At 42.6% G+C, this 20,171-nt stretch overlaps 2 protein-coding genes across 5 annotated transcripts in view; one reads left to right on the top strand and one right to left on the bottom strand.

The window, feature by feature from the left end:
- The window catches only part of Kif24 (kinesin family member 24), a 54,135-nt gene extending 39,283 nt beyond the window's left edge, over positions 1–14,852 (top strand). For both annotated transcript variants that reach the window (XM_047524984.1, XM_047524985.1), the window contains exons 7-13: positions 2,068–2,189; positions 3,034–3,139; positions 5,568–5,639; positions 8,248–8,357; positions 10,666–12,897; positions 13,513–13,606; positions 14,140–14,852. In XM_047524984.1, coding sequence (XP_047380940.1) covers positions 2,068–2,189; positions 3,034–3,139; positions 5,568–5,639; positions 8,248–8,357; positions 10,666–12,897; positions 13,513–13,606; positions 14,140–14,280 — 2,877 coding nt within the window. In that variant the 3' untranslated portion in view covers positions 14,281–14,852. The remainder of the gene's footprint in view (positions 1–2,067; positions 2,190–3,033; positions 3,140–5,567; positions 5,640–8,247; positions 8,358–10,665; positions 12,898–13,512; positions 13,607–14,139) is intronic.
- Positions 14,853–16,778: 1,926 nt separating this feature from the next.
- Positions 16,779–20,171, bottom strand: part of Ubap1 (ubiquitin associated protein 1) — a 58,847-nt gene continuing 55,454 nt past the window's right edge. For all 3 annotated transcript variants that reach the window (XM_047525374.1, XM_047525375.1, XM_047525376.1), the window contains 3 exons: positions 19,143–19,325; positions 18,425–18,526; positions 16,779–17,898 (listed from right to left, as the gene is read on the bottom strand). In XM_047525374.1, the coding sequence (XP_047381330.1) occupies positions 17,758–17,898; positions 18,425–18,526; positions 19,143–19,325 (426 nt within the window). In that variant the 3' untranslated portion in view covers positions 16,779–17,757. The remainder of the gene's footprint in view (positions 17,899–18,424; positions 18,527–19,142; positions 19,326–20,171) is intronic.

Below are 20,171 nucleotides of genomic sequence, written 5' to 3' on the forward strand. Positions count from 1 at the left end.
TATATAACTTAGTCTTCTCCTTTTTTTTTGTTTTCACCTGTTTTTGAGATTTGCATGAATAGAACCACACTGTATATACTTTTTTGTCTTCCTTCTTTTGTTCAAATTTATGCTTTTGAATTCCATTTATGATTTTACATATAACTGTAGTTCTGTTCATTTTTATCTGTTTTATAGTATAGTATTCCATTATACGAAAATACCACAATTTATTTAACCATTTTGTTAATGGGTAGTGGGGTTGATTCTGTTTTGTGGTTATTTTGAACAACTGGGAATGTTCTTATCTTTAACATGTATTTCAGTACGAGCACATGGGTCGTCGGGTTATGAAATGATTGTATCAGAGGACATGCATATCTTATAGTCACTCAGTTTGTCACATGTATTATTCTAAATTCTCTGAATATTTCCCAGCACCAAAGAATTCAATAGTTGTCTCTACTTTCTATTGCAGTAGGTTCTCATTTCATTACTCATGTAACATTATAAGGGACCTGGGTACTGAAACTTGTCCAATAGACCTTAGTTAAGGAAGGAGTTTAAGAAGGAAATAGAGGAAAAGGGGGCTTCATGATTTTTAAGGTATTAATTTTGCTCAGTTCCTAGTCTTGTATTTCTCCCAAATAGATTGTCTTTCCCTTCCTCCCTTCCTCCCTTCCTCCCTTCCTCCCTTCCTCCCTTCCTTCCTTCCTTCCTTCCTTTCCTCCCTCCCTCCTTTTCTTTCTTCTTTCCTTTTTCTTCCTTCCTTTTTTGTTTAGCTTGTACTGGAGAACTTGTGGTATCCCATATTAATCTAAAAAGCTGTATTTTACATTTATGGAAAGAAATCATTTAAGTTAGGGAAGTTTACACAAAGATGTTCTTTAGTATCTTTTTAAAAATTAACATTGAGAATTTAGCACATGCCAATTATAGTAGTACTGAGTGCTTTACATATATCATCTTTTGTAGTTCTCATAACTGATCTTTGAGATTCCCATTTTATAGATAATAAACTGAGGCCCTGAAAAGCATGTGGTTTGCACAAAGAGTAGAGCTGGCATGTGAACCCTGACAATCTAATATTAGATTTCACTTAACCACTGCACTTCAGTTGTACGTCATTTACAAAACTTTGATGATGTTTGATATTCACAAACTACCTCATTTTTACTCCTCAGAGCTTAACTTCTTTAGTCCATAGTTTGTTTTTATTTTTTTCCTGGATGTGGGTATTGAACCCAGGGGGTGCTTAACCACTGAGCCACATCCCCAGATCTTTTTTAAAATTTTTTATTTTGAGACAAGGTCTCACTAAGTTGCTTAGAGCCTTAAATTGCTGAGACTGGCTTTGAACTTGTAATCCTCCTGTCTCAGCTGCCATCATGCCTATCATCCCAGCAGTTCCACAGTTTCTGAAAGGCATGGTGATAACAAGCAATTACTAAAACTGAGAAAAACTGGACTAAGAACCAGAAATTCCTTCACACCTTCACTGAAAGTCATTCAGCCAGAAAAGTTCACCTCAACATGTTAGGCTTTCTGATACATATTACAGTTAATCTTCATTCCCAATTGTGAGTGGGGGGATTCATCTCAAGGGAAGTCATGGGCTTATGATAATCAAAATAACTCATCACTTCCCTGTTCCTACATATCACGCCTCTTATCCTTCATGCCTGCATCCTGATAGAACAGGTAGATGTGATCAGTCATTCCTTGTTACAATTTCTGTCCTTCAGTTTCTAAGATGAGTATTATGAGACTTTGTTTCGGAGCCAAGTATGCCCTGGGAATTTTAGTTAGGCTAAATTCATTGAAGCTATTAAAAAGAGTATATGAGATCAAGAAGTAAATTAGCTCTTGAACTACTGAATGTTCTCCCACAAGATCAGTATTCCACATTGTTTTCATTGCTGTTGAGTACTTGTTCTATATGATTGGGCAGCTTTCCACCTGGACAGAAGAAACTGCATCATTCTGACAAAATTATATGTCTGGTCTGTATTGTTTACTTGCCAACTCTTTGGAGCCAGAGAGCTTGTTTGCTCCTTGGGGAAGTCAATCTATGGATTTTATTTTCAGGTGATCTTAAAGGGCAGCAAGGAGCGCAGCACTGGGACCACTGGAGTTAATGCGGACTCCTCCCGCTCCCATGCTATCATCCAAATTCAGATCAAAGATTCAGCCAAGAGGACATTTGGCAGGTGAGCTGGAAATATGCAGGGAATTGCATTGTCTGCCTTTTCTTAAAGTGACTTCAAAACATTCGTTATCAACAACAGGACGCCATGCCATCATGGAAGTCTTCGTTTTGGGGGATACAGAAAAGAGTTGTTAGCCCTGAAATAAATCATTGTACTAAAATGCCATCAGTTGATTGACCATGAAATAATGACCTATTGTTGGTCAACCCTAAGGTATTAAAAGGAACATTGATTGCTTCTAACGTAAAACACAGTATCAGAGAAATAGCAGGGAATGCATCTCAGAAAGCTTACAAGCCATAAAAGGAGGTTGGGGGGGGACTTAATCCATTCTTCTTGAAAAAGCCATAAGACAATTGGATACATTCATTGCTTCTCTTAGTGCTTAGCAAACACTCTGCCACACTGATGGATGAGCCTATCTCACCTCTGAGTAATGAGTCTTTCTCTTTCTCTCTCTCTCTCTTTCTCCTTTCTTTTTTTCTTTTTTCTTTCTTTCTTTTTTTATCCTGGAAAGCAACCTACAAAAGTTTCTATTTAATTTTCTAAGTGATAACCCAAGTGATTTGTAGTATAGTCATTTAGCCTTATTGGAAGAATACTTTATCAATTTTAGTCATACTTTCTCACAAATGATTAGAACCAACGAAAGTGCCCATATGAACAGTGCCAACAGCAGCAGACAGATCAGTGCTTTTGGAAAGCTGACAGTAATGTTTTTTCTTTCCTGAGGATGGCCAGTGTTAATTACTTCCTGAGGTCACAGAATATCAACTAATATAAAAATAAACAAAAAAAAACCCCAAACCTCAAAAAAGTCATTCTTGCTGTGTCTTTTCTCTAGGATCTCCTTTATTGATTTGGCTGGCAGTGAAAGAGCAGCAGATGCCAGGGACTCAGACAGACAGACAAAGATGGAAGGCGCAGAAATAAACCAGAGTCTTCTGGCTGTAAGTTGTTCAAAAATCTAAAAATCCTTCTTGAGATTTTTGCCTCTTACGTGCAGCCAGAATGGGTGAGAGTGGAGTGAAAACAGAGCAACAGGCATGCTTTCATCTGGCAAAGGAATTTCTGGACTAGAGAAAAGGCAGGCTCTCAGCAATGCTAGGCAGCTCTTCTCTCTCTGCCTTCTCTTCTCTGGTCTATCTCTGCCAAATAGGAATAAAAATATTTCTGCAAGTTGCTAACTGGTTAACTTAGTAAGCTTTTCCCCTTTCTCCAAATTTTAAAATTGTATTAATTCCTCAACATACAAAAGTGGAATAAATAGCATAACGATCTTCCATATACCTGTTACTCAGCTTCACTAGTTATCAACGTTTGAAAAACTAAACAACACTAGCTTTCCCCTGGTCAAATTATATTAAAGGAAATCCTAGTCATCAAGTCATTTCTTCTACAAATATTTCATTATATACCTCAAAAATAGGATACTTAAAAATATAACCATAATACCAACATCATACCTTTAATGTTATTGACTTTTCAGTAAGTATTGTAATTTCTCCAGATTACCCATAAATATCTTTTTTACTGTTGACTTGTTCAAATTAAGATGCAAACAATGTCCTATATCAGTTCTCCCTCTCTCTTATTTTTTTCTGTATCTACCTATTTGTCTAAAAAAAACTGGATCACTTGTATCCCTATGCTGATATTTAATATGTTATTCTTCTCTCTATATTTCCTATAAAGTGGTTAAGATCTCTCTCTGTGCTGTTCAGTGTGGCTAGCCTGGATTTTGAAGACTTAATTACCAAAAAAAGTATGCAAAATATCTCATTAATTTTTTATGATTTTTGCATGCAAAATTGTATTTTGGATATAGTAGATTAAATATGTGAGTACCATTAATTTCACCTGCCATTAACCATTTCTCCAAGGAACCAATATATTTTTAGCATTTACTAAATGCCAGTCAGTTTAGTTTTCCCAACAACTCTATGAGGCAAGTTAAGCAAGTTCTCTTATCCCCACCTTATAGATTAGGATTCCCAGGTTCAAATGGATTGAATGAATTGTCCAAGGATCTACCTCCTCTAACCAAAAATCTGATTCTCATAATTAAACAATGGTCTAGGAATCAACTATAAAACATGGAAAGAAATATCTATGAAGTCATACAGCCCTTTGTGATTTGACTTTGTCTATTTCACATGGGGAATAAACAAGCAAAGGGGCCTGGGAACAAACCTTCTAGAATAGTATCAAAATGTTGTGCTTCGTAAGGTATACAAAGGTAGCCTTGTTTCTTTCCTGGGTATTTCCCTTGGCTTCTTAGTCTTCAGTAAATTTTGTTGACCATTCCATTTTGATTGAGCAGGGCTAAAAAGAATCCAAGGACTCTCATAGGTATTGGTTGTACCACTTGGATTTGATTTTAGGTAAGGGATAGGTATAAGAGGCAGGGTTTGGTTATTTCTTCATTCCTTCAGGAAAATCTATCCAGTGCTAAAATTGGGGGATATGGAATTGATTTTTAATAAAGGAAGATATTGCCTTATACTTTATATTCTACAGCTTCTTAGATAGAGGTGGGGTAGTGATTAAACCATCTGTTAATAGCAGCCACAGCAAATTCTTGAGGCTAAATTCCTACTCTTGGCAGAATCCCTCACTGATACTTCCAAGGGATTACTTCCTTCCTCTTCCCTCCCATCCTTCTCATTTATTGCCGTTTAACTTAGATGCATGACTCAGAAATAGAAGGTCTCTCCTTCCTCATCTTGCTTTCCCACCCTCCCCATCATTTCTTTTATATATATATATATTTTAGTTGTAGATAGACATAATAACTTTATTTATTTTTGTATGTGACACTGAGGATCAAACCCAGTGCCTCACGCGTGCCAGGCAAGCACTTTACCACAGAGCCACAGTCCCAGCCTCCCCTCACCATTTTCGATGGGCATTTTGCCTACACATCCAGGTCTGTGCTGACCCTAGTAATGTCCAATGAGCTGTTCTTACTGAGGGCCATGCCTAGGAGCAAATGACAGTTTCTTTCCTTTAGGCCACAGTCCCTGCTCTTTGAAAATAGGAGTTAGCCCTATTTCTCACTGCCATGCCACCTCTGACTTTCTCTGAATGTCTCCTGCCTTACTCAGACAATTTATTTACAAATCTGCACTTGAATCCATACCTGTAAGTATGCGTGTATGAGCAAGGTTGTTACAGCTTCTCTATATATATTGAAAGGCACCTAGCTAGGCAGCCCAGGGTGGTGGTTTCCAGTCTCACTTGGTTTTGTTGAACAAAATATTACACAGCATTTTGACTTCCCTTTGGGGAATTGCATAAATGGTTTTTATTTAAGAAAAATAATCATCTCTTACTCGTTTTGTGATATTTGACAGTGCTCATTTTTCTACTTTGCAGCTGAAGGAATGTATCCGGGCACTGGACCAGGAACATACCCATACTCCCTTCAGGCAAAGCAAATTAACTCAGGTACAGTTAAATGTGAACCTCGATTTTTTTCTGGTCCATTCATTGTTCCTTCATCCATTCCTTTGTTCATTCAGAAGAGCATCCACTGCCAGCAAGGCACAAAGTTAGACATAGTGGGGAGAAGAGAAGTGTCACATTCCTTCCAGGAACATTCAAACCTACTAGTCCTCTAGTGAGGGCAGACCGTATGCTGAGATATCTTCAGCACAGGGCAGCTGGGGCGTTAGGAAAGCAGCTGTGCTCCTCTGGTTACCACCTTTTTGTTTATTTTCAGTGTAAAGAAACATTATTGCTCGGTGTGGTGACAATATGCCTATAGTTCAGCTACTGGGGAACCTGAGACAGGAAGACTGCTTGAGCTCATGAATTAGAGGCTAGCCTGGGCAATATAGTGAGACCTCATCATTAAATAAACTAACAAAAGAAAAGAAAACATTAATTTAGTGGAGCCTCTGAGCCCTTAAAGAGGGTGGTGTAAGCTGTACTTGGTAATTTCTTGACCGTAAGACTTAGGCCAGTGTTTACAGTACAAAAAATAAATAAATAATAGCTATGTTTTAAAAATGAGATTTTCTACATGTACTGATAAGATAGATAACCAAGATCTATTATGATTTTAAAAAGCAAATTGTGGAACACTATAATAATCTGATTGCCCATGTGATCTTAAAGCATTTTTCTACTATATGTGTAGTCACACAGGGGAAAAAAAAGTTTTAAAAAATGCAGAAGCACAGCATTGGATTATCTAGAGAATAACAATGGGAGTAAAGATGGAACTGTAGCTTTTCATGTTATGAGGGTATGTATGATTTGACCATTTGATGTTTTTATAGTTTTATAGAAATAGGCAATAAGAAAAAAATGACAGCTGGGCATGGCAGCATTTGTCCGTCATCCTAGCTACTCAAGAGGCTAAGGCAGAAGGATCTGTTGAGCCCAGGAATAACATAACAACATAGCAAAACCCTGTCTCAAAACAAAACAAAAAAACAAAACAAAACAAAGAAAAACAAAAACAAACTACACAAGTATTAATTGTGATTATTCTTATTCCAAGTAGAGGAAATATTGGTAATTTTTTTCTTGTTTATTTTTCTGTCACAAAAATGATTGGATATTAAATTGGCATCCATAGTAACTGCAGAAGAGCTCCATAGGGACAGATCTGCCTAGGTACAAACATTTGTGAAGATAGTTGTCTTCCCTGATTGCTTTCAGCACCCTGTATAGTCACATTGGAGACAGACAAGTAGGAGAGGATCTTGGTATGCTGCAGCACCCTAGAACATGGGACAGAATCTATAGTAACACAACTCCATGCTAGTCAGAATTGGTGTTCTCTGAATTTGATTGTGTCTTAAACATAATTTCTACCAGAGACCCAGAAAACCCTTCAAATAATACTTTAAACAATACATAGAAGTACAAAGAAGAAGGTAAAGTAACCTTAAAATCCCACCCCCAATGGTAACCACAGCTACATTTTAGTAACATTTCTTTTTTTTTTTTTTCCCCCTTTTTTTTTGGTACCAGGGATTGAACCCAGGGGTGCCTAACCACTGAGCCACATCCCCAACCTTTTTTATTTTTTATTTTGAGACAGGATCTTGCTTAGTTGTTTAGGCGTTCACTAAGTTGCAGAGGCTGATTTTGAACTTGTAATCCTCCTACCTCAGTCTCCCAAATCACTGGGATTATAGGTGTGCACCACCATGCCCAGCTTTAGTAAACATTTCTATGCCCTTAACTGCATATATTGATCTAATTATAAGCATGGATGCTTTGTTACTCAAAGATTTAGGTTTATGTGATGCATGCCTTTAATTATAACTACTTAGGAGGCTGAGGCAGGAGGATTGCAAGAACAAGACCAGCCTAGGCAACTTAACAAGACTTTGCCTCAAGATAAATATAAAAAGACCTGGGTGTATAGCTCAGTGACAGAACCCTTGATAGCATGTGTGAGGTTATGGTTTTATCTCTAGTACTGCCAAAAAAAAAAAGAAAAGAAAAGAAAAAAAGATTTACATTTTAAGTATTTTTTATGTGCCTAAGTACAGATATACATAATCATTTGTAATAGTTGTATTCAATTTATAATTATTTAGTTTGTTTCCTACTTATTTACTCCTAGGGTTATTTTAGAATTGTTATTATAAGTAATGTTGTAATGAATATCCTATGTATACTTTTTTTGGTCAACAGAGAAGTCCCTCAGTATAAAAACCTTGATGTGTGACTACCAAACCAATAATGTGCATGCTCTTTACCTTTTGTTTCATATTGCTGAACTGCCCTCTGGAAAGCTTGTGCCAGGTCATGGTATGTGGCATATGGCAGAATAGTAGAGTGCCCATTTACCTGGACCCGCACCAGGACAGGGTATTCATTGATCTTTTTTAATTTTAATGGTAAAAATACATAATATTTTAAATGGCTCATTTGTATTTCTTAGGGGTGAGATGAGTCCTTTTTCTGTGTTTATCGATCATTTTATTTCTTCTTTTGCGAGTCACCTTTTTTGCCTCGGTGTCCTGCACACAAGTAGTCAATATACCTTTTGTTAGTAGACTTCATTCATTGACCCACCTTCTGGTTTGGACAGGTTCTGAAGGACTCTTTCATTGGCAATGCCAAAACTTGCATGATTGCTAACATCTCACCAAGCCATGTGGCCACTGAACATACTCTAAATACTTTACGCTATGCTGACAGGTAAGAGAGAGAGAGAAAGAGTGCATGCATGTGTGTGTGTGTGTGGGGGGGTGGTATTAGTGCACATGTCTCCCACATAGGAATCTCACTTTGTGTTCTCCAACCCTCTTCTTGGAGAAACTAGTGATTTGAAGAATGTGACCTGGTAGGCCCTGCTTTTACATTTATGACAGAGGAAGATGATAGATCCTCTTACTTGGGGAGTTGACTCCATCAGTGTCTTTTCAGTGGCTACTGGAAAGTGAAATATTAATCTGAGTTGGTCAGTTCAATGAGTTTTTTTGTTTTGTTTTGTTTTGTTTTCTGTTTTTTTGTTTTTTGTTTTGGCATTGGGGATTAACCCAGGGGTACTTTACCACTGAGCTACATCCCCAGCCCTTTTTATTTTTTTATTTTGAGATAGGGTCTTACTTAAGTTGCTCAGAACCTCACTGTGTTTCCTAGGCTGGCTTTGGACTTGTGATCCTCCTGCCTTAGCCTCCCTAGTTGGTAGGATTACAGGTGTGTGCCACTATGCCTGCCTGACTCAGTGAGCTTTTTTTCCTGCTGGCCTCAGCCCTAATTGTAAGAGGTAGAATATGTGTTACTTCTGTAACATGGCATGGTGGCACACATCTGTAATCCTGGCATTTCAGGAAATTGAGACAGTAGGATAACAAGTTTTGAGACCAGTCTGAGCAACATAGTGAGACCATGTCTCAAAATGAAAAATAAGAAGGACTGGGGATGTAGCTCAGTGATAAAGCACTCCTGGATTCCATCCCCAGTACCACTCGCACATGCAAAAATACACATTACTTGTCGAGGCAGAATCATTTGGAGCCATGGAGGTTCAGAAGGGAATAACCTGGACCTATATAAACTGAGGCCCAGAGAAGGACAGGAACTTTTCAAGAGCTTATCAGAAGTTGGTGGCAGAGCTAGTACCTCTCCCCGCCCAACCCCCATCTTTGAGTACTGGGAATTGAATCCAGGAGCTCTCTCTCCTTTTTATTTTTAAAAAAGTGACTGACCTCAAACTTGCAATTATTGCCAGGCACAATAATCCCAGAGACTCAGGAAGCTGAGGCAGGAGGATTACAAGTTTGAAGCCACTCTCAGCAACTTAGACCCCTAAACAACTTAGTGAGACTCTGTCTTAAAATAAAATATAAATAGAGGGGCAGGCTGAGGATGTAGCTCTGAATTTAAAGCACCTCTGGGTTCAATTCCCAGTATCTCCCATACCCCCCAAAAAGTTTTTTCTTAAACATGCATTTTCTTGCCTCAGCCTCCTGAGTCACTGGGTTTATAGGCATTTGTCACCACACCTGACTGATCAGGACTCTTTCTGGATGACTTTCGTATCTGCTAGCATCCCTCCCCTCTCTAGCCTGTGGTCACATGTGACTCTTATAGTGGGTAAGACTTTTTTTCTTTTTTCTTTATTTTGGTGATGGAATTGAACCCAGGGATGTTAACTACTGAGTTACATCCCCAATCCTTACATTTTTTATTTTAAGACAGGGTCTCACTGAGTTGCTGAGGCTGATGTTTAACTTGCAATCCTCCTGTCTCAGCCTCCAGAGTACAGGCTTGTGCTGCTGCACATGGTTGGGTGAGACATTTTTGATTGTCATAACTGGAAAGATGCTACTGGCATCTAATAGGTAGAGACCAAGGATGCTGCGTAACAACCTACAATACACAGGGCAGCACCCTACAATAAAGAATTACCTAGTGCAAAATGTCAGTAGTACTAATAGTTGGGAAACCTTGGAATAGACAAGTCATTTTTCCCTTAATGGAATTTGCACAGTCCTATTTATTTTTTGAGATTTTGACTTCTGAAATGCCTAACTTATTTGAGGGAACTCATTTTCCCAGAGGAGCCTGCAAGGTGGTAATTTTCAGAAAAAGAGAGCTCTGTGGAACTGCAACTGAGTGGTGCATATGAACTCCTGATTTGGCCAATCTTCAGGAAGCACAGCATGGGCCCTGTGTGAACAGTGTAGTTCTGAGACTTGCATCCCTGGCTTGTTCCTTACATGGGGCTGTGTCAATTTCCAAAATTCTTCTGATCATGAAATGTTGGGTATATGCTTATATCCTCAGAGAAGATTTTTTTTTTTTAATCAAAGTACAGAGGGGTATCTCATGCTAAAATCAAATTACCCTTTTCCTCTTATTCTCTCCCAGATCCAAAAAAAAAAAAGAAACTACCAATCCTTACAATTATTTTATTAGTGTTTTCCCTGAAAACTATAGAAAAGGAATTACAGAATATACAAGAATATACATTTAACATTAAATGTATTATTATTCACAGGGTCAAAGAACTAAAGAAAGGTATTAAGTGCTGCACTTCAGCTACCAGTCGAAATCGGACATCTGAAAACTCCTCCCCAAAACGAATTCAGAACTCCCCTGTGGCCCTGCCAGGGGACAAGTGTTCTCCAAAAAAAGTCAAGCTGGGGCTTCAGCAGTCAGTCACAGTGGGACCTGGTTCCACAAGGGGGAAGACCCATCCTCTGGCCAGCCACACCTCTAACATCCCTTTTGCTTCTATACCAAAAGTCCCTGGTAAAAGGGGTGGCTCCAGAGGGAGTCCGCCCCAGGAGTGGCTCATGCAGACTAGCCCTGTCAAAGGAACCATGCGGTCTGGACATATGGTCAAAAAAAGGGCAGAAGAGTCAATTCCATTGTGCTCTGAGAAAAATCAAATGGGCAACAAGACCATCCTTGAGTGGGGAAACAGAATACCAGACCCAGAAGGCCCAGGGCATGGAAAGCTGCCCGCCAAGTGCAAGAAGGTACAGACAGTGCAGCCAGTACAGAAGCAGCTTGTGTCACGCGTTGAGCTCTCCTTTGGCAACAGCCATCTCTTAGTAGAGGGCAGTCAGGATGGTAAGGTGAGCATGCCCTCCAGGCCTGCCTCTGAAGCTTGGACAAACATCCCTCCACATCAGAAAGAGAGGGAGGAACATTTGCGTTTTTATCACCAGCAGTTCCAGCAGCCACCTCTCCTCCAACAGAAGTTAAAATACCAACCACTGGAAAAGTTTTTATACCAATACAGGCCCCCAGAGGGTCAGCTCCAGAATGAGACCCCTACATTCCATTCTTTCTCTGAGAGTCAGGATGGAGCCCAGGCTGAGGACCTTGATGACAGTGACTTCAGTGACGATTCTTTTTCACATGTGTCCAGTCAGAGAACCACAAAGCAGCGGAACATCCTGGAGAAAAGTGAAGGCTCATTCTTCCTTCATCAGAAGGGAGGTCAAGGTCCTGAGGAGCAGGTAGCAGAAAGGCAGCAGAGCCTGCTTTTTAGTTCCAGGATAGATGGTGAAGAAAAGGGTCAAATTGAGAGCTGGGTACACTCTGAGGATCCCATAAGCCACAGAAGAGCAGTGCTCAACCGTAGCCAAAGCCCGAACAAGGTACACTTGGACCAGAACAGAGAGAACTCCACCTCCTTGGGGCCTTTTAGAGACAACCCAGCAGAGAAGCGTTCCTGCTCACAGGTAGATTTTGTATACAGTGAGAAAAATGGTGGAGACCTAGCCTTAGACGTAAGACAGGATACATTCAGAAGTAAGGTTCCCGGGCAGGCTGAGGACAGCTTGCCATCCCTGGAAGATGATTTCTCTTTCTCACCATCCCACATTACAGTTTCTGGATCCCCAGACCTAAGAGACACAGTCACCATACCACTGAGAGAAGTGAGTGAAGGCAGCCCAACTCAGATGACCAGAATGGTCAAAAATAGTACTCCTTTACAAGAAGTCTCTGGAGGGCAATTAGGCCCATGCTGTGAATCTCCTTCTAGACTAATGGCTCCCCTCACTGTGTCCCTACTAGAGACCCCAGATGATGACAACCCTTCTCCTTTGAAACAACACTGTGCCCAGGGCACTGTGCACAATCTAGTGGCAGAGAGCACAGGGGGACCAGCTGAGGGCTGCACAGCATCATCCAATGATCAAGAGGCAGCCTTGCCAGTGTCTTCAACCACTGGGCACCTGTGGCTCTCCTCATCTCCCCCTGACAATAAGCCTGATAGTGGTCTTCCAGCCCTGTCCCCATCGCCCATCCGTCAGCACCCTCCTGACAAGCTGCCCAACAAGGAGGCAGACCTGGGAGAGACATGCCAGAGTAGAGAGCCTGTACTCTTCTCCCAGAAACATGTGGGTGGCAAGCAGTGTGATACTGATGCCGAGGAGACACAGCTGGATGGTTCCTGGGGTTTCCCAGGAAAGTCCTTCTCCCCCATACATATTGGGGTACCCCATTCTGGACTTGTACTTACTCCACAAACAGGAAGCAGTGATGTGGCTGATCAGCCCTGGAACCAGGAGAGAAAACATTCTACAGGGCTTAGTTGGCAGGAGCTTGGTTTGTCTACCGACTCCATCGAGGTGCCCTGCTACAAAGAGGACATTACATGGCTCAAATGCAGGCCAATCTCAAGGTGCTTAGCATCGCCAGATTCTCCTCTGGTCCCTACCTGCCCTCCTGAGACCACAGGGACATTCAGTCAGCCCACCCTGGAGCAAGCACAGTAAGTTGGTCTTTCTGCCTAAAACTTGAGCTTCTTTGGCACACTTACTCCTGCCCCACCTAATGGTTTGTCATGGAAAAAGCTAAGGCCATGCAGAGATGCACGGTGAGGAGCTTGCCTCCACTTTTATTTCTGGAGGCTGCTCCATGGTCTCTAGCCATCATTAGAGTGTGACAAAATGCAGATCCTTCAGCTTCTGTCTCCAACCTTGTGCTCTGATCTTGAACCTTCCACAGGAAGTAGAAATGAAAACAGACTTGTACCAAGTATGCCAGCTGCAGTGGTCATAGCCTTGAGTCTCTCAGGGAAGCCACGGGAAATGGGCAGCTCCTGTGGAGAAGCAGCACCCAGCCCTGCCCCTAACTATAGCTGACGTGGCAAGGACAGCTTGAGAAGCCCATCTCTCCTGTTATTTTGTTGGTCTCCTTAATACCTTGACTAGTCCTGAGAAAAGAAAAGGGGAAATGGGAGGGGTGGGGAGCTGGCCCAGGTCAAAGCCTTGACAATTTTAGGCAAGAGGCAGTTCCCAGCTTGGAAGTGAGGGTAAATTTCAGAAAGCTGCCCTGAGAAAATGGGAGGCCAGGAGGATCACAGTTTCCTCTCTGGTGTTCCCAGGCAGGTGGTCATCCGTGCACACCAAGAACAACTGGATGAAATGGCAAAGCTGGGCTTCAAGGAAGAGACCCTGATAAGCCAACTGTCTTCTCATGTAAGTAGCCTTGGTTAGACAATCGGGGGCTGTTGGGCAATTAGCCTGTGGCTAGTTTGATGTGGTACTTGTAGGTAGGGGTCTGCTGCCACACACTAACCACCATCAAGGCCTTGTGCCTCCTCTTGCCATTTCTCTGAGACTGCTCGAGAGGGCCTGGGCACTGGTGGGAGATGTTGCTACATTTCCTACTAATAGACTAAAAGTTTCCAGCCTCTGTCCTTAGTCATTCTGCCTTCCTAGTGGCTTTTTGGGACCCTTATGACTGAACAGTGACAAGCCTGCTGCCTACAACCTACATAGAAGGACCAGAGGTACTTCTACCTCAGTACCCTTCTGCTCTACAAAATACCCCTCTACCTATGAAGTGTCTCAAATACAGAGAAGTGAGCCCCATCTGGTGCCATAGCAGGTCTCCTACAGGTGTTCCAGCTGGAGTTGGACCTGAGTTCTGAGTTCCTGCAGGAACAGGGACTGGAAATGATCTTGCAGAGAACCCAGAAAGCTCCACTTGTCCTGTGTTCCCTTTTCAGGATTTTGAAGATTTTGTGACCCAGCTGGATGAAATCATGGCTCTGAAATCCAAGTGCATCCAGAGTCTGAGGAGCCAGCTGCAGCTATACCTCACCTACCACAGGCCAGCCGCAACCCCTGAGAGAACAGCAGTGTCTTAGAGAAAAATCTTATACCAAATAGTAGAGGTGGTGTAGGAGCCTGTGTTGGACTTTTAGGGACTGGTGGAGGCCTCTGCTGCATCCTCCCTGCACATACCAGAAACCACTCACTGGTCCCACCTGTCCTAGCCTCACCCAGCCACACATGACCTTAGATGGGACCCAGTTCCCTCAGAATCAGGCTGAAGAACTTAATGCTCCTCCCTTTTCTTTCGGGTACCAAGAGCATTTGCTTAATGACCCACATCTGTGGGAACACATGGATCTACAAATTCTATAGGTGTTCCTAAGTTTGAGTATCAGAGAGTTGGGTGGTTAGTGGTAACCTGGAGGTCAGAGGTCACGAGTTAAGGAAGACAACATGCTGAGTCCAGGGAGAATGTTTATTAGCTGAATTCTGTGCCTTTCAGTCTTCAAAGGAAAGAACAAAAAAAACAAAATCATAGGTGCTAGCAGGGCAGCAGTAGGATAAGCTCTGCCCCATTGGCCTTTGGAGATTGGTTTGGAAATTTAGATTTACTTTTGAAAATGTAAAATGAATAAACTTTGATTTGATGATGTGTTTAACAGTAGACAGGCTCTGTGTTTACAGTTACCCTTCTTTCCAGCAATCCAGTTCTGAAGCAGAAGAGGGTACCCATGTCATTGCATTTTCTGTCCCCATTTCAACCTTATGCTTAGGTGTTTGACACCTCCCTGGTCCTACCTGTGGTAACCCTTTTGTTTCAGTGGCAGTTCCTGGCTGCCTAGCTGTGATTCCCCACTCGTCTCATAGGAAAATTGAAGAGCTGAAAGATCTCAGGCAAACCCATCTCCTAGGCTTACCGTCTTCCAGGACATGCTGGCCAGCTGTCACTCTTAAGGACCTGTTTTGTTTTTAAATTTTTAGATATACATGACAGTGTATTTTGACATTATATATACATGGAATATAACTTATTCTAATTAGGATCCCATTTTTACAGTTGTATATGATGTGGAGTTTCACTGGTCATGTATTCATATGTGAACATAGGAAAGTTATGTCCCATTCATTCTACTTTCACATCCCCTCTCCCTTCCCTTCATTCCTCTTTGTCTAATCCACTGAACTTCTATCTGCCCCCCACCCCCATGTTGTTAGCATTCTTGAATCAGAACATTCAACCTCTGGCTTTGGGATTGGCTTATTTCACTTAGCATGGTAGTCTCCAGTTCCATCCATTTACTGGCAAAGGTCAAAGTCTTTTATGGCTGAGCAATATTCCATTTGTGTGTGTGTGTGTGTGTGTGTGTGTGTGTGTATATATATATATATAATGTTTTCTTTATCCGTTCATCTATTGAAGGGCGCCTAGGTTGGTTCCATAGTTTGGGTATTGTGAATTGTGCAGCTGTAAACACTGATGTGGCTGAGTCACTGAATTATGCTGATTTTAAGTCCTTTGGGCATATATCAAAGAGTGGGATAACTGGATCAAATGGTGGTTCCATTCCGAATTTTCTGAGAAATCGCCATACTGCTTTCCAGAGTGGTTGCACCAATTTGCAGACCCACCGGCAATAAATGTACCATTTTCTCCACATCCTCACTAACAGTTATTATGACTTGTATTCTTGATAATTGCCATTCTGACTGGAATGAGATGGAATCTCAATGTAGTTTTAATTTGCATTTCTCTAATGGCTAGAAATGAACATTTTTTTTTTTCATATATTTGTTGACCATTCGTAGCCAAGGGCCTGTGTTTAGTATCTTGGCACTGAGAGCTGTATAGTTAAGTCTGAGGTCACACACACACACACACACACACACACACACACACACCCTTTCAACAGAGTTCTTCCTGTGTTATCTTTTTAGCAGGAAGAAGCTGAAGGCAAGAAAAACAAAGTAGCCACCAGTTGCCCATCACTTCCAGAGGCCACACTGGATAAAACAGATTCATGCCACAGCCTTAGCCTTGAAGCCCATTACCATATGAACAATCCCTGGTAAAGGGTAACGTTGAGGTTTTAAGAGGACTTAAAAGACCAAGAGAAGAGCTAAATAGCAAAGACTGTAGCAGCCATCCTTTGTCAGCCTCAGGCAGGGCTTGATCAGACCACCAGAGGGCACCCTGCTTCCAGCGTAAGGCTCTGAAGCCCCTCACATGATCACTAAAAAGACTGACTCCAGGTCAAGACCTCCAGAGACTTAGTGGGGCAGTATCAAGTATAAAGGCAAAAAATATTAGGGATGAATTCTGTCAGATACAAGAACATCACTGAGAGCTGGGAAGCACTTAAGAGTCCTGCCAGAGGCACAAAGCATATAAATGCCAGGTGCTGCTCACAGGAAAAAAGGACTTATTTCCTGAGGGACTTCCCTAAGACCCAGCCTACCTTCCACAGTCTACCAGAAAGGCATGTTGGGCCCTTTTCCAGCCCCAGGAAATCCCTATCACTCATCCACCATCCACCCTCCTCAGTACAACAGTTCTTGGCAATAAAGAGGTTAACACAGCGGGATACCTTTTAGATTTTTATTATTAGTTCTCTCTGAAGAATCAAAATAGTTAGCAAATTATTTTAGATTCATCAAGACTGTATATCCTTTGTATTTAGATCTTTAATGATGTACAACATAATACAAAAGAAACAAAGAGTGATTTCTAAACCTAGGTGTTATTCATGTGTCATCCTAAAGAAGGGCTGGAGGAAGAGGCTGTTCAAGGAGAACAGGGGAGGGTTAGTGCTCTAGGCCACTGAGTTGTGGCCTGTTTTCTCAACCCATTCAGTGTGCTGGGAAGGGGCCAATGATTACTCAAACTGACAACAGGTTTCCTAGAGCAGGGGCTCTGACACCTTGGGTAGCAGAGGATTGTGCTCCAAACCAAGCTGAAAGAAACGGGCTGGACAGAGAAGCATGGTGACTGCCTGGCAGAAGAGGCAAACTGGGCCCCATGGGGAAAAGTGCTTTCTTTGCACCTCAGAGACATTACAGAACCAGTGTAACACTAAAAGACTTTGTTAAAAGGGAGAAAGAACAAAACCCTGGAAGAACCTTCTCGTACTCAACTTGGATTAGAGTTCAACCCGCCAATAAAGGTAGTGGGAGAAGTATCTAACCCCAAAGCAGCACTAAGTCTAGCCCTCCCCTTTCTCCCCACTCCTGTTGGCAGCTAGACCAGGTTTCTACTGAGGATGTAGAGACCCCAGAAAGACCAAGGTAGTCTCTCTGGAGGGCCAAAAGTGGGAAGGACACTTCTCAAATACAAATACATTTAATATGAAGGAGCCAGGACAAGTCTGGGGCATTCATATGCCCAAATCTTCCCCACTTTCTCCCCAGCTCAGGGCCTAGGCTCACAGAGACTGGCAAGCACAGTCTCCACACCTGATCTTCTAACCCCCCAAAAGAAAATCCAGAAGTGTGCCCCTTGTTCCCCACATGTGGGCTCTGCAGGGCCTCTGGGGGGTGGTGGTTCCGTGGCAGGGTCTGGACAGGGCCTGGTCTCAGCTGGCTCCAGCCCGAGCCATGAGGTCTTCCAAAGCATTGTCCTGGTCATTGTTGTGTAATAGCAAAACTTCCTTAATATCTTTCAGTTCAAAGCCCATTTCCTTAAATTTGCTCATTAACTGAAGGAACTCCATCATCTAAGGGACAGAAGAGAATACAAATTAAAAGGGTCCAGCCACACAAAATAGCTTAGTGTGTACACAGGAATACTCGTCAGGAAGGCATCCGCCTCCTTTAACCGTTGCTTCATGAGCCTCTATGAGATTTCCTAGCCAACAGAGGTGGGCTGTGGAAGAAGCCACGGCAGGCATATTTGATGCCATAGCCCATCATCCGTCAGGAGCCAGGCCAGTCCCAACTCATTTTTGCTGACCTCTGTCTGGGTCTCACTGCCCCCTTCCATAGCTGCACTAAGGACCAAGTAATCAGACTAACAATGGCCAAGTCATCAAAAAGGTTGGCTTTTAGCCCAAATCAATCTTCTCTTCCCTGGAATTCTGGATAGTCTTCAACCCAAGTCTAGGTACTTGGGAGATTCTGCCCCTCACTGCTTCTGTCTATAGTCACTGTGGCAAGGAAAGGGGACTGTAGGTCAGGGGAAAAAAACAGGACTATTTTGACCCTCCTTTCCAGAAGGTTCTCATGAAGCATAAAGGTTCCCACCTTTTCTTCTGAACACTGGTGCATTTCCAGAGCCTCTTCCACTAAAAGAGGGTCGAAGCCCTTCTCACAAAGCTGTCCATGTGCAAAGAGATAGTCGAGAATCTAAGAAAAGAAACGAGTTGAACACCCTACTGCCATGCCTCTGTGTTTCCCAAAAGTCTTAAACTAGCTAGTGTGAAGTATGCTCCCTGCCACACCCGAGCCATCAGATCCTAAACAGAACTTGATTTGTGCTTGAATTGTGTCCAATACAGCTCCTTTCTGAATAGGCAGACATGCCCTTATAAACATGAGTAGCCATTTTCCAAAGGAGATGTTGCCAAAACTGACACATCTCCCAGAATGTCAACTCCATACCTGGACGGGAGAGTTCTATAAGAACCAGTCCAAGTCACAAAATATCTCAAAGGTGTAGGACTCCAGTACCCTGTTTTACCCTAGTTTTACCCCTCAAAAGGGGGGTAACTGGATAAGAGTCCAACAGCTTCACCACTCCCAAGGTTTTCCCTCAGCCAAGGCCTCAGAGCAAACCCCAAAGAAGAAGTACTGCTGTTGAAACAGGTGGCTGCCCTCATATAGCACTGTCAGTCTCCACAAACCCACAGGAGAAGTGGATGCTACAAGTCTGACAGGCTCTATGACAGAGGTACTACCCCAGTTCTAGGGGTCAAATGCTCTCTTGGCTCACTACCCACTCTTCTGCAGACCAACTACTCACCTGCTCGATATTCTCTCCTTTCTTCTTCATGGCTCTCAGGACACGCTCATATGAGTAGCCCATGTTAACCACTGTCTCCACACACTGCCGCTCACTGGGAGACAGTGTTTGCAGTTCAGAATAGGCCTGGGGACAGCTGGGCATGTTGGGCACTTGTGACACTGAGAAATTTGGAGGGGTGACCTGGTGGTAGAGAAACAAGAGGATCAAGAAAGACAATCTGGGCTCCAGAAGACATACCAATGAGGTGGCCTAATCCAAAAGTTTTCCATTTCTGACACTAATCAAGCCCCAGGTTGAGCAGTCAACTTGAACAAAGTAACAGACATCCTGAAAAGGGATGAGGGTACCAGCCAAGGGAGAGAAAAGCTAGGAAGACACCTGCAACTGTGGCTGCTCTCATCCCACCTTGCAGAATGAGAAAGCACAACAGCCATATGCCCTTCCATGTCCCAATGGGTTTGAGATGAATAAAGTCCTAAAACTACTCACAGGACTGATGTCCAAGCTGGCTGCAACGAATCCTCTCCAGGGCTCTCCTAGGCCACTGTAACTCAATGTCCTGAAGACATCACTTACTCCAAACACTCCCACTTCTGGAGCTGACCCTGTTCCACTGGTTTGGGCAGAGGCTGCAAGTCCTGTTCCCATGCATGGCCAGCTCAGAGCCTCAGAATTCTGAGGGAATTCTCAGAGCCTGAAAATTTTTAGTGTGCTTCATTACTACAGCTGCTGTCCTACAGAGCAGGACAGAGGAAGTATTAGCCTACCTGTCTGGACCCCAAGTACAGGAATGTGCACTCCAGGATCCTGTCCCAGTCATCTGATTGGTACACAGGCTCCTTGGTGTAGATCCTCCTACCACCTCTGTTAATGAAGTCCAGGGCACAAAGACAGCTCACTCCCAGGACAAAGAACCCATCCCCAAAATTAAAGAAATATTAGTGTTTCAAAGCTCCTCAAAGGCCAGGTGTGGTGGCACACACTTGTAAACCCAAAGACGCGGGAGACTGAGACAAGATCTCTATT

The sequence above is a fragment of the Sciurus carolinensis genome, chromosome 14 (genome assembly GCF_902686445.1).
Source record: "Sciurus carolinensis chromosome 14, mSciCar1.2, whole genome shotgun sequence".
NCBI classification, from domain to species: Eukaryota; Metazoa; Chordata; class Mammalia; order Rodentia; family Sciuridae; genus Sciurus; species Sciurus carolinensis.